Genomic DNA, 27,959 nt, shown 5'->3' on the forward strand with positions numbered 1-27,959 from the left:
CATTTGATAGATTTTCGTAATTGAGAAATTTAGTGTAAAGGCAAAAGGAAAAGGACCAATTGTGAACTCTAAGCCATGCAGCAGAAGAGGTGACTGCTGGCCCCAAAGCAACTTTATGGTGCTGGGATTTCAGAGTCCTCAGAAACTCATGACCAGACCATTCTCATCACCTTCCCAGGACCTTTTCCAAGACTGCTCTCCTACAAGCCTCTATTAACATGCCTGAAGATGGCAGAGTGTGATCTAGCTGCTTCCCAGGGCTCTCAGAAGCACCATGATATTTGGGGAGGTTAGCTCTCCAAGATGCCCCTGGGCAGTATACTGAGCTGGCTTTCCTTATCCCTCTAGAAAGGAGTACACATGAGCGAGAAATACAGAACTAGAAGCCATTTTGGCTTCTGTAGAGAAATCACTTTCGTAATGAAAATTAAAGTAAGATATGGCATCTCTCTAAAGAAGAGTTAATATTAAAGTTTAAATAACTTGCCCGATTTTTCTCCAAAAAGGTGAAAGGCTGCATTTAACCTGGATCAAAGCCACAAAAATATAGACAGGTCATTTTTTTAAGGAAATTTATTTGTACCACCACAGCAGAAATTTATGTCTGTGTAAACCATACTTTCATGAAACAGATCCTCATACCATATTCTTCTTAATAACAGGCTAATTGCTGCAACATTATTCCTGCATTTTCAAAAGCCAGCCAACATGGATACCTCTGCTACTCTGTTTTGGCCTTCATAGCTGCTTCCTCTCTCAGGCGAGCTTTCTTTTCTAAGTTCAGGCTTGTTAAAGACTCGTTTCTTCTGACAGCCTAAAGTGAGACAGATTTGAACAAGTGATTATTTGTGTGGGTTTGGGGAGGATGTCATTACCCTGCACTCATGTCAATAGATTAACTGTGGCAGGGCATGCCCACAATGGTCTGCTGTGTGCACATTGGGCACAGACACATCCTCCCCGTGCCTTCTGCTTCCTCTAACGCTTCACAGTACAGTAGCCCATCCAGTCAAGCATGAGAGAAATCTGCACCTCTACCTTCTCTGTCTTTCTGGCATGTTTCTGTAAATCTAGCTTCTTCCCTTATAATTAATTCCCTTATCTTTTTCCCTTTTTTCTCTCTTTAGTATTAATACCTTTTTGTTTCCATTTCTATCCTTTCTTTCCTTTCACTTTTTTTTGTTGCTACCATTTCTCCTATCCTAACTCATTTGTGTATTTTCATACCCTTCAAACTCCTTACTCCTCTTTTACCAAAAATATTTAGCTTTGGAGATCCCACACTTTACTAAATACTACGACTGATGACTCTCACCAGTATCTATCCCACTACTCCAACCTGTGGGAGTAAACAGCAGTGGGGGAGAGGCAACCGTTCTCTTCCCTTGTTTCCTTCCACGTGACCTATTACATGCCTGTGAAGCTTACATAAGCTGACCAGTTTCAGAAGCTTTATACCAAATAAGTGAAACTAGCACCCTATACATACGGTGGAATTTTCTTCTGTGTAATTTCACATGTAAAGAATTAGGTATGGGAAGGGGTAGGAGAATGGGAATGGTACCTTGATGGTAAGGACAGAACATACAATGGCTAACTTCTCTCTTCTATATAGCATTAAGTCTAAAAGTTCTCCATTCTACAGTAGCATTTACCAACTTTTAAGAAGTGGATAGTTCCATGTGAAACAAATGAAATGGCTTTCTGGTACATAAAGGAGAGAAAAGAAACTCTTAAAGTACATGGCGTATACCCTAGGATGACACTAGAGGAAATCCCAGGGGATAACTTGTTTCTAGAGTATTTAGACTCAGCTTACTATAATCAAGTATACAAAACCAATACAGACTTCTTAGAATTCCAGAAGCCCCTATGTCCTGTCCACATGCTTCTGCAGGTTTCAATCTGAGAACTAAGCATGAGAAGTCAAACAGGAAGTCAGAAGAAAAACTGAGGTGGGGCAGGAACAGAGATGTCTTGGAAAGAACTTCACCTAGTCCTGCACACTTGTCCCTCATGCTCGCATAAGGTTAAGGTCAGCCTAAATGGTCAGTATTTTCCATTCCAAGAGTCTGAAGAGAGCCAGATGTTCATTTCCTTTTACTCTGCACTCACTGGGGATAAGGAAGTCAGTTATCACTGGGTTGGCAGAAGAACCTTTTTAATATTTTATAATAGATATAAGACATCTCTTTCCACATGGAAGTTGTGATATATAAAATTAGACATAGTATTAAAATAAGGGTTTGACCAGTCCTGCTGCATATAAAAAAAACATATTTTAATCACAAGATAGTACTATGAGTTTGGGAACTTGAAAAGTTGGCTCTACATTTTTATCCTGCCACTTATTAGCTATGTGACTTTGGGAAAGTGATTTAATAGCTCTGAGCTTCAGGTTTCTCTTTTATAAAGTATGGATACTAAGAGAACCACTGCTTAGGTTCTCAGGGCATTGTGGTGATTCAGTGAGTTTAATAGTACCTGTGACATAATGAGGACTCAATAATTGGGAGCAATTTTACTATCAACCTCAATTAGACAGGTCTAGATTCAAACTGTGCTCTGCCATTCAGGAGATGGGCAAGTGAGCAAAGCTTTCTAAGCCGCGTTTCCTCATCAATAAATAAGGTGCTAATAATAGTATCTATTCCGCTGTGCTGTTCTGAGGTTCAAATGAAAGAACAGCCAAGTGCTTAGAAGACAGTGAATACTCAATTAATGATAGCTATTAATAATGATGTACGTTAAAACAGAGATTTCTGGACTTGAATACCTTTGCACCTGTTTACACCTGGTCCTTACACATATGGCCCAGTGTGGCTGAGCTTCAAGTAAAGAATGGTGACAAGAATGTTCACCAGGGTTAAGGCAGTTAGAGTGTGGATAAATAAGCCCATGTACCGGGAGTGCGTTATAGATATGTAGGTGTCATCATTAGATACAACAGTGTCATTTTGCTTGTTTCACAATTTTTTATGACATCTGTGATAACCACTTTTTTTTGTTTACTTCATGCAAAAATAATTCAGTCCTTCACTTTGCCAAAGTTAGGGTTTGCTATTTATCCCCAGACAGGATAGCCCAGGTTTGTCCCTACTGTGTCTTATATTGTTTATCATCATTTCTCGTGTAGAAAGTAACCAACTCTTCGCAGAGACTAAATATGAGGGTCAACCCCTGATTTCCTCTAGATCCTTTGTAGAAAACAGAGACAGAGAGGAAGTCCACTCTCACCTTCTTGCCCTCAACAACCATCAAGATACATCCGGCCACTGTCAGGGCAATCATTACATAGCTGATCTTCACCCGGATCTTGTTCTTTGCAGCATCAAGCATCTCAAACCTAGTAATACAATGAGATCATGACAGACAGTTAACATTTCTCTTTCTGAAGTTGCCAGTAGGAAATAAGCTCTACGTCTGACAAGTCAAAAGTGGAGTGGTACCCATAAATATAAAAAAGATGTGAGACCTGGAAATCTTGTAGGATTTGGGGGAGGATGGGGAGTTTTCATAACTCATTTTAAATTTACATATAAAATCCAACAAGATAGCACACACTTAAAGAAAAAAAGTGTGAAGACAGAAAGTGGATCTAGGAACAAAGGGGGAATAAAAAGGGGCAAAATGTATTAACCTATGCTTGCTATGCTCGTCTCCAATTTTGGCTTTCAAGTTTCACATTAGCAGCCAATGCTAAAAGTGAAACCAGAAGATATTTCTCCCTGGGGTTCTTAAGAAGATGCTATGTGATATAATGATTGTCTGAACAACATCCTGACAACAAATACTGCAATGAGCTTCATGAGTTTCATATGTTTCAACATGAATCACAATTCAGACAGAAAACAAACGTGGGAGAGAGTTAAACAATGCGCTCTTTATACCCAAGTTTTTGCTTTCTGCCTTGAACCAGGAACAGATTTAATAATCTAAATCTAATACTTCTAATACTTAGATTTAGAACCAGGAATAGATTCTAGACAATATGTGCAACAGAGAAAGATCTTTTAAGCAATGCTTCCTTAATGTTTACCTTTTAACTAATGTTTTGCTAAAATCGCATGACAGTGAACTTGAGACTGCGCTCTTTGGCAAGTACGTCTTTGAACCTGTCCACTGAATACAGACCCATGTGCCTTAACAGAACACTGAGGGTTGGATTATCATTCTTGTGTGAAAACTAAGACGCCTAACAAGGAAGAGTCTAAAGAGAAGGCCATTCCACCTTTGTGATTCTGTATGGAGGCAGTGAGTTGCAGTTCTATTACATGAGCCTGGTAGATACTCAGGGCAGCGTATGAAGAGTCCAAATGGGCCCCAGAGAGAGCAATGGCCTACTCAGTAGGGATGTAGATAGGAAGTGATTATCTCCGGATGATGGGATGGGAGTGCTAACTTCCTTCCTTCCTCTCTTTTTCCCCCCAGATTTTTAATACACATTACTTTTGAAATCAGGAGGAAAAAAATACTTTAGAAATGCTTGGAAGGAGGCACAGCGTCCAGGCATTGCAGGAGGCAGAACCCTGAAAGCATACACACTGTGATATAAGAGCTGGGACCCAGTGAGGTGGCAGTGTGAAGGGAGTTCTCTAGGCACTGAAACTGGGCCTGCAGGGCAGTGGGAGGAACCAGGGACAACTGCTAAGGACAGTGAATTGCTCTGTTAAGAGCATCTGAGAGCTCACCAACCATAAACTAACTACCCATGCTGACAATATTTTATGTGAATTGGCATGGATATGCCAATCTAAAGTGCTGCGATACTCATGAAAAGAAACATATTTTACTTTTCATTACAAGAATTTTTCATTCAAAATATTTTACATTAAAAGAGTAAAATGCATTTAAATAAGGCCATGAGGTTGCCCTCCATCCCACAGAAGCAATCAGAGTGGGCAGTGTCTGTTCAGAACTACCAGCACAAGGATGAACCCTTGCTCAGGCCCAGAGAAGAGCATTCTATGGTGACTCACTAGGCAGTACTTTGGGCTTAAGGGGGATCTTGGAACCACCGGCAAGGCAGACTGAAGGTGTTCCATGGCAAAGTCTACACAGCACCTATTAGGGCCATGGGTATACACCAGCTTGTTTTCTAAATTTTTTTTTTTTTCAACGTTTTTATTTTTATTTTTGGGACAGAGAGAGACAGAGCATGAACGGGGGAGGGGCAGAGAGAGAGGGAGACACAGAATCGGAAACAGGCTCCAGGCTCTGAGCCATCAGCCCAGAGCCCGACGCGGGGCTCGAACTCACGGACCGCGAGACCGTGACCTGGCTGAAGTCGGACGCCTAACCGACTGCGCCACCCAGGCGCCCCCACCAGCTTGTTTTCTGCTGGAATATTCAGGAAGAAATTAAGACACAGGCAGGAACTTAACATCATTCTTATTTCCAACTTGCTCTTATTTCCCAGGAGAGTACACTGTCATCTTAGCTAAGAAGGACCAGGGCTTTCCTGCTGAAGTAATTTTAGTGAAAATAATGTACTATTTAATTTGACAGACAGAAGTAGAAAGGCTCTGTTAAAGCCATTGTAAACAAAAAGCAAGTAAGACTTCTCTTCCTGGGAAAAGATACCCTGAATGAACTCAGATATTTTAAAATCATGCCTTGGAACCCAAAACCAGAAGTTCCAGGAATAGTTTCTTGCTAGAAGGGAACATCTAAGAGCTTTTTTCCCAACTCCCTATCAGTAAAGATGATGATGCCCCACAGGGGAGATGGCATCTACTTCTCACAATCTCTCTTGGCTGAGATGCAAACCAATCAGGGTCTTTAACATCAGGAGGCTGGAGCAGTGGTTCTCAACCAGGGTTTCGTTTTGTTTTGTTTTGTCCCCCCAGGGGACATTTGGCAATGTCTGGAGACATTTTTCATTGTTACAACTAAGTGCCACTGGCATCTGGAGGATGACCAAGCAAGGATGCTGCTAAACATCCTATCGTGTACACAACAGCCTCCGACAACAAAGGATTATCTGGCCCAAAATGTCGATAGCACGGGGATTGAGAAACCCTGAGTCAGAGGAATCTATACTTATCTCCAGACTCTGAAAAAGTCCCAAGATCTCAGCCACAGCTGGGTTTAAGAAATTTGGTGATAGGAAGCACGCTTTCCGGGATCCCAGAAAGAGAATATGTTGCTCTTAAATACTGTTATGCCTTTGGTTGAATACTTGGGTGGATTTTATAGAATATAATTATTGTCAGTGATACCTAACTGATATACCTAGATTAAAAACAAGCTAAAAACAGTGAACATCACTGCTTAGTCAGATTTCTGTAGCTAGGAGAGGAAATCAATCAGTTGACTTTTGAGTACTTGACAGCTCTCCACTAGGTGCAACATAACATATCAATGAGAAGGCATGGATTTTCCAGCACTGTTTTTATTGCAGGTACTTGCCAAAGAGGAAACATTTAGAGAAGTTAAGACTGTTCTAGGATTTGGCTGAAAGGTTTTCAATAGGGACTCAAAGGAACTGTTTTTCCTTTGAAATGGATCAGTGAGAAATAAAAGCTGCTTACAACCCCTAAGTTCAGCACTCACGAGACAGTCTCTGGGATTTCATCTTCCTTTTTGAAGCGACCTGACCATATCAGGATCTTCCTCTCCCAATGTGTAGGTTTGTGTAATGGCACTCTGTGGCTGTAAGTGTCTATGAAAAAAACAAGACAAGACATCTTACTTATTTGAGGTTATGACTCTCAAATTTAGCAATTAAAAAGTGCTATTCGTGCTTTTTAGCTATCCACTAAACAGAACCATTGAGAAACCTCAAGCGAATTAGAGCTTTGTTTGAATGGAATTTCTTAGGATGCCGCATTTGTCAAATGAGATTCAAAAATCTGTGAAGGCTGAGGTAAAATAAAAGCATTATTTCCTAGCCATTGAAAGTTGAAAGAACACCATAAGCAAGTATATAAAGATAAAGATGAACTAAGAAGGGAACAATGAGAAGCTTATTTGACTTCAGTAGAAAAAGAACAAGGTTATAAGGTAAAATAAGATTATCAAAGATCCTGAATGCCAGGCTAAGCTTTTTAAACCTGATTTGGGAACTTTGAAGCAAGGAAGAAGTTGATGTTTTAAAAGATTAATCTGCATAATAGATGGAAGAGAGAAAGGAAGGATAGGATAGAGTGGGCAACAAGTCCAAACAGGACCTTGTAATACAACAGTGCGGTGATATGGTCCGAACTGGAGTTGGAACGGTGAGAAGAGAGACAAAAAAGTCAATCTGAAGATGACTGAAAGAATTTGGAGACTGATTAAGACAAGGAAGGAATCAAATAGCCTCAAATGTGAATGAGCAAGACAACAATAGTACTGTTAACCAAAATCAGGAGACTGAAAAGAACCAGTTAGGAGAGGAAAAAGCATGGATACCATTTTATATCTACCTATTGGGTCTAAATTTACAACATCTGAATAGGTTTCATGAATTAAGTCAAAAGCAGAGATAATCATCAGTGCAAAGGGAGAGCCAGTGAAGATGATTAAGACCCAAGAGACTGTCCAGGAGAAAGAGGCAGCAGACGAAAATGAAGTGGCCAAGTAGGCGGATGAACAAGAAAGGCACACAACCACAGACTGTAAGAGAAAGTCTTTCAAAAAAATAAATAAATAAAATAAAAGGAGAAGTCATTGAAGATAAGGAGCAGAAAAAGTTAGGGAATCACAAAATGTTAGGGTTAGAAGGGACCTTCAGAGATAATCTCATTTAACTTCCACGTGCTGCCTACATCTCTCACAGACAGACCATCTCCTTGACTGTTACCTACTCCTTCATACTCCTTCCCACTGCCACATCGTCATGCTATGCCTCTCTCACTTAACCAGAAGGCAACAGCAAAGGGAACTGATAAGTCACTAGGAAAAAAAATCCATAAAGAACCAAAGGTGAGAAAAGAGGTTTAGAAGTATAGAAATGGCATTGCTGTAGTTTTATTTTTTAACTCTCCCAGCACTTGGCACAACTCTATAGTTGTTTTTTTGCTTTCTTTCCATTGTAAGTACATTAAAGATAATTTGGAAAGTATAGATATAAAAGTAGAAGATAAAAACTATCCCTAATTCTCCTGTTGTAGCATAATCACTATATTTTTACTTTGGTAGTGTTTCCTAAGTCTTATCCCTGTGTGTGTATGTGTCATTTATATGTATATCATGATGTGCTTAAACACGATATAAAATTTTGTATCCTATTTGTTCATGGACATAATGACAAACATTTTCCATGCCAGTACATGGTATTTACAAGCACCATTTCCAACAGCTGTACAATCTCATCAAGTACACCTAACATACATAATTAATCATTCCCAGATTATTTGACATTTAGATTTAGTTCTCATTTTCCTATTATAAAAATGGGAACATCTTTACACTCAGAGATTTTCCACATTTGGGGTTATTCCTGAGGATAGATACCCAGAAGTGAAACACCAGGTTGAAGGATATAAACATTTTTAAGCTCCTGATAACTATTCTTTGAAGATAGTTCTTTTCCATTCACCAAGACCTGCCTGACCTGAGAGTACACCCATGAAGAAGGAACAAGCAAATAGCTTGTGGGACCCTACAGTTTATATATTATGCTCCTTGTTTCCACAGTAGTGACAGTGACAAGGGTTTGAGTTAAGAATAGGAGTACTGATGGCTGAAATTAATGCCCAAGCCAGAGGCTGGTGCTAGTTATATTGTATCCCAAACATCATTTCCTAATGTGGTTCATCTTTGGGGTTCCTAAAAGATAACTTCTAGATCGCTATTTACTTTGGTGCATCCATTCTCCAACAAAAAGCTCCAATCTAATCCTGGAAATAAGAGATGAAAGTGACAAGTGAGGAAAAGGAAGAAAGCATTGCTACATGTGAGCCAACAACAGTACAATTTGGGAGGCCTCAACTATAGGACAGGGTATGACAACCCTGCGATGACTTGTCTTTTAGGTTGTTTTGATTCCAAGTTGTTCCATTCATCAGGAGCTTCTATAACTGGAAAAACGAATACATACTTACAGGGTGGAGCTTTTGGACTTTCTTGTGGTTTGGTGCAAAATCCATTTATTCTCTTCAAATCAGAGTTTCTGGTAAGTCTTAGAGATGAGGAAGCATCTCTTTCAAATAACCTAAAATAGCTTCCTAGAAAAAGACAGGAAAATGTTTCAGAGAAAGACAATCTAATGGTGTCTCAAAATAGGAAATACCTACAAGGTTTATATTTCATTTATAAAAATTAACCCATTTAAAAAGTGAATATACTACTGTGCATGTAAGATACATATATTTAATTTTTTTAATGTTTATTTACTTTTGAGAGAGAGAGAGAGAGAGAAAAAGTGTGAGTGGGGGAGGGGCAGAGAGGGAGGCAAGAATGCCAAGCAGGCTCAAGGCTCTGAGCTGTCAGCACAGAGCCTGATGTGGGGTTTGAACTCACAAACCGTGAGATCATGACCTGAGCCGAAATCGGATGCTTAACTGACTGAGCCACCCAGGCTCATACATATATATATACATATACATATATATATACATATATATATACACATACATATATATATACATATATATATATACACATACATATATATACATGTATATACATATACATACATATATACATATGTATATATGTATATATGTTTATATGTATATATGTATATATGTATATATGTATATATATGTATATATGTGTGTGTGTGTGTGTATATATATGTATATATAAGATACATATATTTAAAGTGTGATCCTTGGTGCTGTTTTAAAATATACATGTTTTGCTCATCAGGAAATTAGCAATTTGTAATATAAACATTTTATCAGCTGTTTATAAAAGTACTTCTCACACGTATTTTGTCATAACAATGCTCCTGATGGAAATATTACATATTACAGCACTGAGTTATTTAGGTAAAGATTAGAACCTCTCACAAGTGATAAACCAAGATGCCAAATTGCCAATACGACTCTGGTATACTCTGGGTAGGGGGCTGCAATGGCCAGCAAGGGGCTCTAGAAAGCCTTGTTTTGCCTAAGCCATAATTCCCCAACTGGAAATCAACTTCAGGTATAGTAATTGTGTGAAGTTTTTAAACTCTATATTAAAAAATGTATAAAGCTATATTATATATATAGCTAATTTTAAAATCTAAATTCTAAGCACACTTAGAGATCAGTACTATAAATCTCCATGCACTCACCACCCAGTGTCAACAATTATCAACACATGGCCAATAAATAGTTTCATCTGAACACCCCTCCCTACTTCCTACTGAATTATTTTAGAGCAAATCCTAAACATCCTATTAGTTCACCTATGAATACTTCAGTATGTATCTCACAACAGCAACTTTTCAAAATCATTATCCAGAATACCATTAGCTCAACTAAAAAATATTTCCTTGATCTTAGCATATTATGATCAAATATTATATTTCCCCAATGGGCTCATTTTTTTAATAGTTGATTTATTCTAAATAAGTGTACATTGAATATGGTTGATGTGTCCTGTATAGGTCCCCTGCCTTATCATTTGTTGAAGAAACTACATCATTAATTCTATAGAATTTCCCTCATTTCAGATTTTGTTGATTGTATCCCCATGGTGTTGTTTAGCATATTCTTCTAATTCTTTTTCCTCATAAACAGATTTTTGAGGCTTCATCAGATTTAAGTTAGAATTTTTAGGAATAATATGCCATAGGTGGTACTGTGTTCTTCCTACTGTATCTTATCAAGAGGCATGTATCAATTTTATTTTGTTAAGATTTATCAGTAGATGCTATCAGTCTGACTCATCCCTTATAAAGTTCTCCATCAATCTTTCATTTAATGTTTTTATCAGACATTGATGATTGTTACCTAGATCTATTGTTTCATTATAGAATATAAAACGGTCATATTCTACATGAATTACTGGATTATTCTAAGGTAAAAGTCCACAGGAAATGTGGAATGAATGCTTGATTCTTTCCATTTGCCAGTTTCAAATTGATAAACTGTTTTCCTTGCAGCCTCCACAGGCGACCTTTTGTTTAAAAATAACATAAGGAACGCTTGCATTTTAACACATTATGTACTCCAGCCCATTTCAGTCATTTTTCTTTTTGATGCTCAGATATTCCCATTTTTAGCCACTAGGGACCCTTCCAAATTGGCTCCTGAGTACTTTCAACATGTGCTCAGTAATCATTGATAGCTTCCCTACTTTCGGACATGATGCTCTAAATTTGTTTTGAATGCTTCCTGTCTCTGATTTAGAATCAGACATTCCTTCAGGGTGCTATGGTTTTTAAAGAGGAAGTATTACTGGGTTTGTCATTGTTTCCATGCCTTCTCAGTTAACAAAACTAGGAAATACATTCATTCCTAAAACAAATGTATGCCTAAAAATTTAGTTTTGGTTAGCCATTTTCACCTTTAGCCTTAACATGAAATTTTTAAATCAATCATAATCAATCAGAATTCTTTTTTTTTTTTTTTTTTTTTTTTTTTTTTAGTGTTTTTATTTATTTTTGAGAGACAGAGCATGAGCAGTGGAGGGGCAAAGAGAGAGGGAGACACAGAATCCGAAGCAGGCTCCAGGATCCGAGATGTCAGCACAGAGCCTGACGCGGGGCTCGAACTCATGAATGGTGAGATCATGACCTGAGCTGAAGTCAGACGCTTAACCGACTGAGCCACCCAGGTGCCCCATAAATAAATCAGAATTCAAAGCAGAAAAAGCCAGAAATACTTTTGATGAGTGAGAGAAGAAAGAGGAGTGATTCTGAGTATGGGGGTCACAGTACAAGAGAGACCGGGGCTGATAGGATTCAGAATCAGAAGACCCCTAGGGTCCTAGAACATGGAAAAAGGGGAGCACTATGAAGTACAATGGAACAGAAAAGAAAGTTGGAAAGACACCAGTGATAAATTTACTAGTATCCTGGCACTCTGTGATGCTCTGGGTGACAAAAAAAGTAATGCCTAAAACTTGTCTTTAATGCAACCAAAATGTTCCCTCACAGCTTTGTGGATAAAAGCTCATAGGAAAGTTCAAGTAGTTTTTAAGATCTATTTGTTAGTAGACAGTCTGTCTGTACCTTTGTAGTTCCAAACTCCTACTTGGATGTCTTTGTAGCTTCAGAGTTGGAGCAATAAGGGGGAGGCAAGAGAGGGAATAGGAGTAAAATACGTTTTTTTTCCCCAAAGCTGACTAGAACCACGATTTATTTTTTTTTCTCTTACGTTAAAAAAACTTTAAAAAGTTTATTATTATGTTTAAAAATCTTTAAAATTTTTTTAATGTGTATTTATTTTTGAGAGAGAAAGAGACAGAGAAAGAGAGAGAGCACAAGCGGCGGAGAGGCAGAGAGAGAGCGAGACACAGAATCCAAAACAGCCTCCATGCTCTGAGCTGTCAGCATAGAACCTGGCACGTGGCTTCAACCCACGACCTACGAGATCATGACCTGAGCCAAAGTTGGATGCTTAACTGACTGAGCCACCCAGGCCGCCCCTATTTATTTATTTTTGAGAAAGAGAGAAAGATAGAGCAAGCTAGGGAAGGGCAGAGGGAGGGAGAGATAGTCCCAAGCAGATTCCACACTGTCAGTGCAGAGCCTGACTCAGGGCTCAGACTCACAAACCGTGAAATCATGACCTTAGCTGAGATCAACAGTTAAGCATCCAACTCTTGGTTCAGCTCAGGTCATGATCTCGTGATTTGTGAGAATGAGCCCTGCATCAGGCTCCACACTCACAGCATGGAGCCTGCTTGGGATTCTCTCCCTCTCTCCCCCAAAATAAATAAACATTAAAAAAAATAAATGTAACAATTTAAAAGATATTACTATAGACTTAAATGGGTATATGTTTATTTGTGTAAAGATTTTTAAAATAACACTTGATACATAACTCCATTATCATAAAACTAATCCTTTTAAAGTGTACAGTATCATGGTTTTTAGCTTATTCACAAAGTTGTGTACTGATCACTACCATCTAATTCTAGAAAATTTTCATCATCCTAGAAAGAAATGCCAGATCCATTAAGTCACTCTGTTTCTTCCTCCTTCCAACCCTTGGAAACCACTAATCTACTTTCCATCTCTATGGATTTGCATATTCTGGAAATATGGAAAATTTTTGATGTTTTTTATAAATAGAATCATGTAATATGTGGCCTTTTATGAATGGCTTCTTTCACTCAGCATGTTTTCAAGGTTCATCATCCATGCTGTAGTATTTATTGTTGTTTTTTTTTTTTTTTTACGGACAAATTTTATTCCATTGTATGGATACCCTAGACTTTGTTTATAGTCAGTGGACATTTAAGTGGTTTCCACTTTTTGGCTATTATGAAGAATGCTGACATGGAAAATTATGCACTTTTTGAACAAACATTTTCATTTCTTTGGGGCATATACTAAGGTGAAATTGCTGGGTCATACGGTAACTCTGTTTAATCGTTTGAGGAACTGTTTTCCAAGTGGTCACATTTTACATTTCCATCAGCAATGTTTGAGGGTTCCAATTTCTCCACCTCCTAGTCCACATTTATGTTTTTTAATAAAAGCCATCTTAGTGGGTGTGAAGTGGCATCTCGTTGTGATTTTGATTTGTATTTCTCTACTGGGTAATGACGATGAGAATCTCTTTACTTGCTTGTTAGCTAGTTGTATATGTCCTTGGGGAAATGTTTATTCAGCTTCTTTGCTCATTTCTTAATTGGGTTGTATTTTTATTATTGAGTTGTGTTGTCTGATGTATGACTTGCAAATACTTTCCTCCATTTCGTGGGTTGTCTTTTCACCATCCTGATGATGTCCTTTTAATACAGAAGTTTCAAATTTTGATGAAGTCCAACTTATCCTTTTTTTTTTTCTTTTGTTGCCTGAGACTTTGGTGTCATATAAAGGTCACAAAAGCTTACTCCTACGCTGTTGTCTAAGAATGTTATCGTTTTAAGTTTTAACATTTAGGCCTGATCCATTTGGAGTTAATACAGGTATGCTGTGTGTGGAAGGGATCCAACTCCATTCTTTTGCAGGTGAATGAATATCCAGTTTTCCCAGCATCATTGGTTGAAAAAGCATTCGTTCCCCTGTTGAATTATTTTGGCACAATATAGAAAAAATTGAGCATAAATGTGAGGGTTTATTAGTAGACTCTCAATTCAATTCCACTAATCTATATTCCCTTGTATTCTATCTATGTTCTGTGTTAGCTTAGTGGCCACCTAATCGCTGAACAGACATCCTTAAATGCCTGCCACCAAGAAGTTTGCCAGACTTTGCCAAAGGGCTCTGTGTGCCTGTTGCAGCATGCTCTAGGGTGGGTGAGGGAGAAACTGTTCCCACTGAATTAGCTGAGTTGGGTGAAAAAAAGGCAAGCCCAGTGAATGGGTGTTTCCAGGGAAGTTCCAGACAAGCCAAGAGTAACAATTCTCAGGGGTTGTGGATTTTAGGGCGCTCCAAATCCATTCTGCCTTCTTCAGTGCCTGCTAGAACTCCTGGTTTTCATTAGCTACTGTGATTGACAGGCTACTGGTTTTCAAGGCCACTGTGAAGCTGACAGGACAAAGGAAACTGTTAAAACTATTATAAAGCTTGCTACTCTTACCATGATTAAGTCATTTTTCTTGGATAAATACTACTCAGACTACCACAAGCCTCTGGTTATTTTCTAGAGTTCTGAAAAAGTTGATCTTAAGAATTTTTGGTGGTGTTTTTATAGTTTTTATATATAGGAGTGGATTTTCAGAGGTCCTCTTATGTACCAGAAATTGGGACCTATGTTTATGTAAAGATTTGTGGTTATTTGCTAATTTCTTTCATAAGGGTATGCATTTTTTCATTTTCTAATTCTGTAATCCCAGGCCTTGCCCAGGTCTGGGTAACCACCCCACCAGTGCCACCTAGTGGCAGTAAGTGTGCACCATAAGGAAAGTAGATAAATTACAGTATAATTGATTTCCACATCTTTCCTCATTTTAAATGTGGATAATGTAGTATTTATTGCAAATGGAAAAACAAATGTGACAGCATTTGGCAAGATGCTTGAAATATAGCAGGCACTCTAAATTTTAAGGTTTTTTTTTTGAAGTACTACTTAAAACAATAATTTTCAAAACATTTCCATAGCACTTTTCAATTTTACCCCTAAAGTGGTCAGAATTTCTGACCATTTTATGCTAATTTTATGAATGAAAATATTCTATAAAACTTTTCAATAGTTTTTCATAGCTCTCGGGATTAAAACAAAATTACATAATGCTGTGATTCTCAAACCTCAGCATGCACCAGAACTACCTGAATGGCTTGTTTAAACACAAAGCACTGGGGACACGTACCTTCAGTTTCCAAATCAACAGTTCTGGGGTGGAGGCTGGGAATCTGCATTTCTTACAAGTTCTTAGGTGAAGGTGCTACTGCTGATTTGAAACTACACTTTCAGGCCCACTGTGTTTGGGGTTTTAAAAATAAAAAAACTGCTAAAATATACATAATAAAAGTTTACTATTTTTACCACTTTTAAGTGTACAGTTCTGTGGCATTAAGTACATTCACACCGTTGTGTTACCATCACCAACATCCATCTCCAGGACTTTTTCATCTTCCCCAGAGGACCCCTTGTTTAATGTGACCTGCAAGGCCCCATCTCACAGCATCCTGCCCCATTCCCTTCTGGAAGGCACTGAGACAGAGAGGAACAAGGTTAACTGGCAGTGAGCTACAAGGTCCACAGGAAACAAATTATTTCCTTAGGTATTGCTCTTCCCCATCCCTCTTAATTAGAACAGAGGCAGTTTAGCAGAATAGAAGACAAGGTAACTCTCAGCTTAGTTTGGGTAATGACGATAAGGCAAAAAATGATAACAGGTACACCTACTTACTACCAGTCAGATAAATCCGTGTTTGGAGATACTCATTCAACAAATAATAACTGAGTACCTACTATGTATCAGGCATTGTTATAGACAACATATAAAAGAGATAAAAAAAATCGATGCTAATAAAACTTGCATTCTACTGGAGAGAAAGTATATGCACATACATTGTTAGACAATAAATGCCAAGAGAGAAAAAAATGAACACTGGGGACAGGACATAAAGTGAGGCGCTTATGTGCTTGGAATGGAGTGTGTGAGATTTTAGACTACTAAGGTAAGCTCTCTTTGAGAATGCCACTTTTGAAGGAAGTAAGGGAGCTAGCTATGCAGATATCAAGTGGCAGGATATTCCAAACAGAAACAATTTAAGAGCAAAGGCCCTACAGTGGTTCTAGGAACCACAACGAGGAGGCCAGTGTGGCTGGAATGGAGTAAGGGGAGTAAGATCTGAAGTGGAGCTGGTGGTGAAAAAGTCACTTGAAGGCATGAGAAGTTTACCTGGATCAGAAAATATCTGCCAGCTTTTTCTTACTACAACTTCATACTGGATGCCAGTAATTTTTACCTCTCTAAAGTATAAATGCTGTTCAAAACATATGCAAATATGATATTTTACACATTAGAAATAACAAATGTAAAAAAAATTAAAACTGAAATCACTAAAGAAAATTATGAAGTACTTATGTGATTTGTTATTCTGCAACTACAAAAAACAAAAGCATAAAAAAGTTTTAGTATCATTAAGATGTCTTTTCTTCCTTTTCTGTCTCAAAGAGATAAAATATATTGCCCTACAGACATCCAAGCCAGAAATTTTCCATCCTCTGGTGAATTACAATTAAAAACAAACATACAAACCAAAAGAAAAACGGCCCTTTAACCCTCTGGTTGCACTTGCAGCCTGCCCCTGGCTGACCAGTTCTGCATCCCTGGGGCCCTAGCAGGAAGTCGAGATGAATCCTCCCTGCCACCTCTGAGGATGTGACTGACAAATGGCTGGTTAACCTAGAGTGGAGGTTCTCAAACTTTAGTATGCATCAGAATCACCCAGAGGACTTCTAACAGATTACTGGACCCCAGTTTCAGAGTTTTTGATTCAGTATGAGGGGTCTGAGAATTCCCATTTCTAACAATTTCCCAAGTGATGCTGCTACTGTTATTCTGGGGGCTCACAATTTGAAAACTAGTACCTCAGAGGTTTTACTAGGAGCTGGAAGCTATAGTTGGTTAGCTGGGATGAGGCTGGTTCAAGTACTGGCTTTCGCCTCGTTTTCCCCTCCTTTCCATAAAATGCCTTTCCAACCTCATGATAGACAGTGCAGAGAGGTAGGGATCCTTTTTTCTCAGAATCTTTCAAGACACTCCTGGAGTGAATCATCAGTGATGTGACATTAGACATGATAAATGGAGGTTCAATGAGTGCTGGGAGAGGAAGAGACTTTTAGAAGATATCTAATTTAGTGTCTTATAACCTGTATGAAAATCAGTTGCTAAGCGTGTTGCAAGTATGTTGCTAACTATGAAGTCTGCTAATCATCTGCTTAAAAGTAAAATCATGGCATTTGTCAAAATCCATAAAACTATACATCGCAAAGAGCTTTTAACATATGCAAATTTTAAAACATCAACCAGGATGTTGGGAGAATCCAAGGATGGAATTCAGGCTGTGACAAATGCGCCAAACTATTAGAAATGTATGACATGACCTAACTTCACAACCTTCAAGGTGGGGGAAAAAGAAGCTGACATGAGTAACTTTGGAAAACATTGTTGTGGCTGGAAACTGTACCAAAGATAAAAAGAACTATACATAAACACTGTACTCTAGTTGGCAAATTTGTTTCTTACAGGAGCATGGATTAATAATCCTGAAACTACTTTACAAGTATAGTAGGATTGAACAAATAAGTAAATAAATGGTAGGTAATGGGGGTGCCTGGGTGGCTCAGTTGGTTAAGCATCTGACTTGATTTTGGCTCAGGTCATGATCTCACCGTTTGTGAGTTTGAGCCCCGCATCGGGCTCTATGCTGATAACATGGAGCCTGCTTGGGATTCTCTCTCCTTCTCTCTCTGTCCCTCCCCCCCCACCACAATAAATAAACTTTATAAATAAGTAAGTAAATAAATGGTACATAATAAGAATCCAGAGAAAGAAGTTCCAAAAGCAAGGGGAGAAGGCTAGAATGAATGTGGTGCTGGATCAGTCAGAGAATTCAGTATTACCTCCTACAGGTTTATACAGATATTTATTGAAGTATATAAATATATTTATGTTTCACATATATTTTTATGTATATAGAGAGATAATAGACAAAAGATATAAACACAGGGGCACCTAGGTGGCTTAGTTGGTTGAACATTCAGCTCTTGATTTCAGCTGAGGTCATGATCTCATGGTTTGTGGGATCGAGCCCCATGTCGGGTTCTGCACTGACAGCTTGGATTCTGCTTAGAATTCTCTCTCTGCCCCTCCCCCACTCAAGAATGCAGGCTCTCTCAAAATAAATAAACATTAAAAAAAATCCTAAGTGTCTGTGTATACACATGGGTTACTATACATACATGTATTTCCTAGCTCTACCCGGTAGGAGGGCATGGAATCAGTGATACTTCAGTAGGAACAAGCACACTCAGTGCCCAGATCTGGATTTCTAAATATCATTATCCAGTCAAAGGAACTAGGGCTCCTTGGAGAAGAATGGTTGACTCTAGGCTGGAATACCCTGCAGTGCCAGAAAATAAGGAAGTATTCAAAAAACACAAGGATGTTTTTAGATCGGGGCATGTAAAGGGACACAGGAGCTGATCGGATAGAACCTAACCTGGAATAATTTGAACAACAAAATAATGTAGTAATAGATTATATAACTTAAGGTATAAAATATATGCATCCATATGGATATAAAAAATAGCTGAATAATAAACAAGGGAGAAGGGACAAATCTTCCTTACAGAAAAATCCCAAATACATGTAGATATTCTTCCCTCTGGGATTCCTTTTTCCTTGTGGAAAAGTGTGAGTTGGACTTGGTGACTTGTTTCCAAAGAACAGAGAATGGGAAGGGAAAAACAGTAACTTTACAAGGAAGAAACAAACTGGTCAAGGTTAAAATCGTAAATCATGTGGGTATTGTCTAATATGATGTAACAAAAAGGGCACTTGACCTCTGCTAGTTATTCTTTCCTCAAACCCATAACCCTACTCTCACCCTAAGTGAGCATCAAACAAACCCAAATTGAGACATATTCTACGAAATACCTGACCAGTCTTCTTCAAAACTATCAAGATCATGAAAACCAAAGAATGTGAAACTGTCACAGACCAGAAGAGACTAAGGAGACATTGACAACTATGTCATGTTGTGGCATCCTGGAACAGAAAATGGGACATCAATAGAATAGCTGGTGAGACCCGAATAAAGTCTGTCCTTTAGTTGATAGTAATATACGAATGCTAATTTCTTAGTTTTGACATATGTAGTATAGTTATGGAAGATGTTAAAATTAGGGGCAACTGGGTGAGAGGTATACAGAACTACCTCTGCAACTTTTCTGTAAATTAAAATTATTCCAAAATAAAAATGTTTCTTAAAACATGGGTACTTGGGTATTAATTATATCTTGTTTTTACTCTATATGGGTTTTATGAATATTTTATATTTACTTGATATTTAATATTTTTAAAAGTAGCAAAAATTTGATGTTATCTCTATAAAAATGTCATTCTCACTTGCACTCCAATATGCTTTTGGAATGGGACAGAGAAAGAAAGGAATGGAGTAGGAAATGTGCCCAATTCAGGATAGACTTAAAATGTGTAGATGAAGGTCATGTGACTAATGTACGCTGATGGAAATGAGATGAGAAAATTATACATGTTGGTATATATCCTGTCACACCTTGCTATTTTCAAGAATAGTTGACATCGCCTGGGAACTTGTTAGAATAAATGCAAATTCTCAGCTCCTACCCAGACCTACAGAATCTGAGTCAGTATTTTTTTTTTTTTTTTTTAAGAGAGAGAGAGAGAGAGAGAGAGCGTGCGTGCGTGCAGGCAGGGTAGAGGAGCAGAGACAGAAAGAGAGAGACAATCCCAAATCTAAAGCAGGCTTCACACTCAGCAGAGCCTCAGGTGGGAGCCTGGTGTGATCCCACCACCCTAAGATCATGACCTCAGCTAAAATCAAGAGTCAGACGCTCAACTGTCTGAACCACCCAGGTGCCCGTGGGAGCCTGCATTTTTTTTAATTTCTTTTTAATTTTTTTTTTTTAACGTTTATTTATTTTTGAGACAGAGAGACAGAGCATGAACAGGGGAGGGTCAGAGAGAGAGGGAGACACAGAATCTGAAACAGGCTCCAGGCTCTGAGCAGTCAGCACAGAGCCCGACGCGGGGCTCGAACTCACGGACCGCGAGATCATGACCTGAGCCGAAGTCGGACGCTTAACCGACTGAGCCACCCAGGCGCCCCAGGGAGCCTGCATTTTTAATGAGATATTCCAAGCGATTCATATGAACATTAAATTTCAAGAAGCAAACAGATACCCACATTCATTCAACAGTTGATGAGTACTTACTGTGTGCCAAACACATGGAAATGAATACCACATATTCTAAAGTCTAAAACAGTACTATTTACTCAGCCTCAGCTAGGAGCTTCATAGTAGAACAAATTCGCAGACCTCACCCCAAACCTTCAGAATCTCCTGGAGTATGGCCTAGAAAAATGTTTTAATAAGCCCTCTAAGTCATGCTTATGCATACTGAAGTTTAAGAAGCCATGCTCTACAAAAGTGAATTTCAAATTTTGCATACAACAATCACCAGAGTAGCTTTAAAAAAAAATGCAGAGCCATCCAATGAAATCCCAGTGTCTGGGAGCAGGACTCTGGCATCAATATTTTTTTAAATTCTCTATGTGATTCTAATGTGCTACCACGTTTGAGAATTGCTGTTCTTCAACACAATCAGCCAGAGTCCCTGTCGAACACAGGTTACATGGATGACCAGGGCACCTCCAGAGCTTAATACCTAACTCTGGCAGAGTTCAAAATTCCTCTTTTCAACAGCTAATTTGCTGAAAAGAAGCTCTGATTTACTTCTGACTTCTGCACATCAGTAATATGTAACTCATTACATCAAAAGTCTGGAATCCCTGTAGAGTTATATGCCCAGCTTTCAGAATTTACAAAAGTATGCGACATAGACTTCGGAATCTCCCTTCCAGGCTCCCATCGCTCACAAACCTACCTGCCTTCTTAATGAGGTCCATGCTGATGTTCTAGGGCTTGGAATTTAAGTGATGTCACGGGCCTAACTCATTCTGGCTCTGGATACTGTGCCTATCCATGCTCCCCCACAGTGAGAGTCCTTTTGTTTGCCAAACGCCCAAAAGGATTTGGGAAATAGGCAGAAAAGCTTTCAGCAGGAAAACAACAGTAACAATGGTGATTTTATACAGTAAATCTGAGTGTAGAATGCAGGACAGGCCAGGGGTGAGGAAAAAGTAGGGGCAAAGGAAGCAGGAGTAGGAAGACATAGATATGGGACCTTCCTTTTAGGTTATGTCACAACACTGTAGTTCAAGTGGTTTGTGTGAAGAAATAAGACAGCTATACGTCCTAATGGAGAGTACCTAAGAGATGTGAAAAATACTAGGGAGGAAAAATGGCAAGAGAGATCGACATTATGAACTTTGGTGGGCTGACTAGAACCCTAGTCACCCTTTGTAACATTGCTTCTATGGGAAAAAAATTTTAGAGTTCAAAAATAGATTTATAAATAAGCCTTTGGAAATGGGCCAGTTTTTTTGTTTGTTTGTTTTTTGGTGTTTTTGAAACCTGGCCAGTTTTTAAGTGGGGAGGAAACTACAGGAAAAAACTCTTTACAATTCTATGTATCTGGTGGCCAAACTTTAGTGAGATGGGGCCGTAATTTGGTATCCTCCCATCTACCCAATAATGGCTATTTGAAACTCTCTTGGTCTTAGCTGTTGACCTAAATCCACTTTGTGACAGAAACAGATTCCCTACTTCTCCATCTGTTTTTTTGTCCTTCTCTGCAGGCCTATAAGAACACTAGGCCTTCCTTCACTCTAAACTAGTGAAGCATTCCATCTGTGATCCCTCTTACTGAGACATGTTGTCCCAAACTTATCTCACCACCTCTAGATTCTTCCCTCTGCCCTTTTCCTGCCAAATGTCTCCCTGCTTTAAAAGAAATAAACTTTAGAGAAGTAACACTTGCTCATTATAGAAAATTTGGAAGCTTAAAAAAAAGTATGATGAAAAAATAAAAACACCTAAAATCACATCTTCCAGGGATAACAACTTGGTGTATTTCTTCCCAGGCATCTTCCTATGTTTATATATAACATATACAATTTTCATAATCAAATACTATATCTTGCATATGTCAAAACACTTTTCCAAGAGATTAATTAAAAAATACCTTTGGTGGCTATATAACATCCAACCCATGGATATAACCTGAATTCAATCATTCCGTTGGCCGGATTTGTTTCCCAATTTCACTATTACAAAAATGAGCAGTTTTCTACACAAATCTTTGATGGCATTTCTGATTATCTTCTTATGTAGAATCCTGGTAGTGCAGGGTTAGAGAATAGGAACCCTTTTAAGACCAGAACAACTGCTTTCCAGAAAGGCAGAACTGATTTACACCTTACTGGTAGCTGATGAGAACTCTGGTCTCATTATACCACAGTGGCACTGAGGTACACTATCTTAGACAAAACAATCACTTGTTCTCAACAGTTCCTATAAATAAAAAACTAATCTCCTTCCTTTCATAGTTCAAATGACTGAATAACTGGCATGTATTTAATTTACCACCTTGGTCTCACCACCCACACATTTTACTATAATGTTTCTTCCCCCGCTCATTTTACTAAAATTGCTCTAACATTAGTGATTTCCCTCTGGTCCCATGAATGTTTTTAGAATCTCACCATTAGCTCATTTGATTCTATTCTTCCCATCTTTGTGGCCATTTGACTCTACTAATCTCAGCCTTCTACAAGACCTCTGACCCTTCTTACCTTATACTGTTATATTCTCTCCCTTCATCTCTGACCTCTATGATGTACCTTCTTTAATGTCCTCTTTACCACTTCCTATTACTATGTCAGGCCTCCAAGATTTGGTCTTTGCCTCTCTCCTGCATTTGTCTGTCTCAGGGAGGACTCCCTCCTTTGTCCCCTAGTCTTTGACTGGGAGATCCCACATTTACCTATAACTCAATGTCACCTACCACTCAATAATTCATGACCCTCTCTGCCACAGCAGTATCCCTTCTTAACTTTATTTCTGACAATGGTGCAACACTCCTACAGTCCTCCACACTCAAAAACTTTAGTTTTGGGGCGCCTGCGTGGCTCAGTTGATTGAGCAGACTTCAGCTTAGGTCATGATCTCACCATTTGTGAATTTGAGCCCCGCATCGGGCTTGCTGCTGTTAGCATGGAGGCTGCTTGGGATCCTCTGTCCTCCCTCCTTTCAAACAAACATTAAAAAAAAAATTATTAACCCCCCCCGACAAAACTTCAGTCTTCCTTAAATTATCCTGTTTCACAGAGCTATACTAATTTCTTCAAAACACTTCATATATATATATATATTCACTTATTTTTTATCATTTTCATCATCACCTCACACATAGATTTCTGTAATATCTTCACAAGCAGTAGCTATTCACGTATGTAGCAGCCAATGTAATTTTCCAAAAATGCTTCTTTGGGAACTTCCGCATAAAGGCTTCCTTTCTGCCCAAATGCATGTAGTTCAAAACACTCAAAAGGCCATACCTTTCCTATTACTTCCTGACTGAAATCCAAGGTAATCCTTTCTTCTTACTACCCTTTCTCCTCCCACAACCTCTCCAGAGTCATTACTGCTCCTATCTTTGCTCTTGTCTGTCTCCCGTTCGGTTTCAATGGAGCCTTCAGTAGATAATCTTAACCTATACATCTATTCCTTTCTTAAAGCCAGTGGTATGCTGGGTCATGGGGGGAGGTCAGTGGAGAAAATCCCTGATTTGTAGTGTTTGCCAATAACCCTGACCACAGCAGATTTCAAGCTACCAATGTAACATGACTAATTGTGAAATTGGGAAGCAATGTGCACAAAACCAATAGGAACTGGCTCCATGACACCATGGCAGCACTTAAAATCTTTTCTGCAGTCTAGAACTTAACATATACCGTACTACATAAGCTCTCCAGATGTATTATATAGGTGTATTTGTTCATTGTAATAAACTGCAGCCCTACCAAGAGAGGGAGTCCATTCACTTTAGAGGTTTCAGAGTGTACAGGGCATATAATGTGTGCTCAATAAAAACCTGTTGGCAACACCTGGAGTGTGTGATAAACAAAGCCAAAGAGCACTAAAAATGGGCATGTATTCATTTAGGGTTGGTTAGCAAGAACAAACAAAACGAACAATGAAGGCGCAGAATGTACTGGAAATGAAATCGGAATGGGAGCCAGGAGATATTGGTTATGTCCCAGCTTTGCACCTGTATGACTTTTCTGGGGTCAACTCAGTTTCCTTCTGAGGCCTTAACTTTCCTCATCTGTAAAATTAGGGGGCTACACTTCATGACCTCTAAGTTATCTCTTGATTCTAATGCTGCAGAATGTCAGTTAAACTGACAAGGAGGCTCCATGGTCCACTGTATTGGTATAACAATGATAATGATAAAATCATTTTAAAATCTGTTGAAAAGTCAAAGAAGTGTAGGACAACAAAATTTTTCTGAAGGTGTGAGAAACATTCTTGTAAGGCCATTCCATTCCTTTGACCTAATAATTATTCTGCAGAAATTAATAATTGTTAATTTTAAGTTTTTAATTTTTAAAAAAGCTAAAAATAACTATTCAAAGAATATCAATTGCCTGTCTACTATGAGCTGGACATTGATAAATGCTGAGGATTAGTAAACACAATTTAGTCTTTACCGCCATGGAACCTACAGGAGTATAGTTCAGTAGTCATTTAGTTCCAAATCATTTTATCAGTGCCTTTTAACTTAAAGAGCACAGATTGCTCTAAGGAATGGATGCGAGATACAGATCCTCTCTTCCCCAAACAGGTATATAGTCATAAAAACATGAATATAATTTCAGAGGTTCACAGGACCTCTCATCTGAGAAGGGGTCCAAGAACCACAAGTTAACAACTCTGACCTATATCTACAGCTACACCCACAAAATGACAAATTCAAGCTCATAAAAACCTATATTCTGTTTGCTAAGAAAGTACAGCAAAGATTTCCAACAAAAACATTTAAAAACAAAGGTCCATCGTTTAAACGATTAAGCTTTGGTAATGTGAAATTTCACTCACCTAGAGTATCTTATTCCAAATAATATTCTGGGTAAGTGAAGCATGCCTAGATTATGTTTCTATATGATCTGCCATTCCTTTGGTTAAGGCTGCCTGATAAATCAGTCTTCTTACTGAAAATCCATTTGCACATGAATGTGTGCTTCCATTTCCCAAGTAAATCTGCATTTCATGACACTTCCATTTCACGTTAAAGAGACCCAATTAGGGGCGCCTAGGTGGCTCAGTCTGACTCTTGATTTCAGTTCAGGTCATGATCTCCTGGTCATAAGATCAAGCCCCACGTTAGGGCCCCTGTGCTGAATGCAGAGCCAGCTTGGGATTCTCTCTCCCCCTCTCTCTGACCCTGCCCTGCTTGCGCTCTCTCAAAATAAATGAACAAACATTTAAAAAAAAGAGAGAGAGATGGGGCACCTGGGTGGCTCAGTGGGTTGAGTGTATGACTTCGGCTCAGGTCATGATCTCACAGTTCATGAGTTCGAGTCCTGTGTCGGTCTCTGTGCTGACAGCTCAGAGCCTGGATCCTGTGTCTCCCTCTCTCTCTGCCCCACCCCTGCTTGCACTCTGTCTCTCTGTCTCTCAAAAATGAATAAACGTTAAAAAAAAAAAAAAGAGAGAGAGGCCCAGTTAGTCATGACAAACACATATACAGCACACACATATCCTATATAAGCAGCTTGAATGAAACAAAGAGCACAAGTTCCTGAATTAGAAGGCACTTACTCATCTCCCAGTTCTAACGTTTTATGGCTAAATGATCTTGGACAACTCATTTAACCATCTGACCTATGTTTATTCACTTGTACATTGGAGAATGAATGATAAGACTTACCTAAGAAGGATACTATAAGAAATCAATCAAGTAAAATAATGTATGTCAGAGTATTTAGCTATAAAATGGGCACAAGTGGGTGAAAAGGCAGATCACTTAGAGTTGCTCACAAAACATCAGACATTCAAAGACCCTTTGGAAAGAGTTCTTCATGTAACATTCTTAGTGGATCTATCTGGAATAAAGTAAGTTGTTCTTTTTAGCTCAAGGAATTTTGTTTTGATTGATTGCCCAATACTGAAGATCTTGAATATTAAAAGTCTGCAGAGAGGCTTTTGAATCTTTATAATGCATAAATATATCTTCAAGACAGGAAGATAAGCTACTTATAAACCTTTAGTCTTCATTCCTATGTAGTCAAAGTCTCTTTAACTCAGCTATTTTAGTTTTTTTACAGAGTAATTATTCTTTCACTTACCTTGTAACAGCTAACAGGTCAACAGGGTGTACACAAAAGATTTTAGGTAAATTAGTTCAACGAAGCTGAACAAATTAAGGCAATCAATCTCTTTTAGTGGAGGGAGTGTTTATTTTAAAAGAAGTGTATAATATTCTCTAGCTTGAGACATGTTTTCCAGTCCATTCTCCATTGGAACACAAAATAAGCCATAGAAAGGGGTTTTTTTTGTTTTTTTCTTTTTTTACATTTCTTCATTTACATTTGTAATGTACATTATTTCAATAGGCAAGTTTGGGGTGATTCTTCCTTTAAAATTTGAAATAGACAGCTTTTTAGTAATTTGCCACCAAGGAAAAAAAAAAATCAATCATCACATCTTACCAAAGTTCATAAAGGTGAACAAAAGTGGTTTGCCCTGGTGCTTGGAAAAGTGTCAAGAGGCAAACTTTCTGATTTCTCGGCCACTACTAAGCAAAGTAGTTCCCCAGGCTCTGGTAGTTCCCCAAGGTGACAAATTAAGCTCTGACTCCAAATACCCATTACACAAATGTCTACTAGAAAAATAAACTGCAGATTCTGCATAACACTTTCCCCCAAGAAATCCAAAGTACTTCACTGTAGAACTGTTTAAAAGAAACGCATCTCCCATTTTAGAAAAACAATTACTATTACTCTGTGAAACCTTAAATCCCCTTTCTCATCAGACACTAAGTGGGTAGGAAACCGAGACTCGAGGCTTTCCCTGAGAGCAGAGATAAACTCTTGAGATGGTGAGAGACTCAAGTAGAGTTATGGACGGGAGAGGTTAGGGTGGAAACCTGAATCAATAAAGCAAATGGGGGGGGGGGGGTCTCTAGGGATGGCAGGTGCCTTAAGAACTGAGCTCAGAGGAGACAGGGGATGGGGCGGGGCGATAAAAGAACGGGGAGCAAGGGCTCTTTAAGTTAGTGGGAGCCGGGTGGACGGATGGCCAGGCACCAGGGTCACTCCTGGCCAACTCCAACTACCTGCTTAACAGTTGCTCTCTCAGCTTTTGCTCTCTCCCATCACTTTGGGTAGGATTCTGAGGAACTTGGGAGTACGTAATGAAGTCAAGCAGTTACCAGGCCTGGGGGAAGCTGCAGGACTCCTCAATCTCCAGCAGCCACGCTATCTTCCCAATCTCCCCAAGCCCGACCCGCGTCTCACCCGCCGCCCAGCGCAGGCTGCGCAGGCTCCCCATGGCCGCCTACTCCGCCGACCGGACTGCGCCTCGCAGGCGGTGACAGCGCGCGGGCCCGTTCAGTGCCACCAAACTCCGCAACAGGAAAGGGGTGGGCGGTACTGGCGGACGGGACATGCGGGGCTGGAGGGAGGACCCAGCAGGCCGTGCGTGACGCGCGGGGCGTGTGGGCAGGGCTTGCGTGACGCACGGAGCGTGTGGGACGTGCGTGACGCGCGGAATGTGCGGGCTAAGCGCCCGGTTCTCCCT

General features: G+C 39.1%; 1 protein-coding gene across 1 annotated transcript; it reads right to left on the reverse strand.

Moving 5' to 3' along the window:
- Positions 1-555: 555 nt before the first annotated feature.
- FAM162A (family with sequence similarity 162 member A) lies at positions 556-27,870 on the reverse strand. Its single transcript, XM_025913833.2, has 5 exons — positions 27,677-27,870; positions 9,030-9,152; positions 6,556-6,664; positions 3,238-3,346; positions 556-814 (listed from the first exon to the last, which is right to left on the reverse strand). The coding sequence occupies exons 1-5, from the start codon at positions 27,708-27,710 to the stop codon at positions 722-724; spliced, it is 468 nt and encodes a 155-aa protein (XP_025769618.1). The 5' UTR covers positions 27,711-27,870; the 3' UTR covers positions 556-721.
- Positions 27,871-27,959: the final 89 nt, after the last annotated feature.

This window comes from Puma concolor, chromosome C2 (genome assembly GCF_028749965.1).
Source record: "Puma concolor isolate L17-30 chromosome C2, mPumCon1.1.hap2, whole genome shotgun sequence".
NCBI lineage: Eukaryota > Metazoa > Chordata > Mammalia > Carnivora > Felidae > Puma > Puma concolor.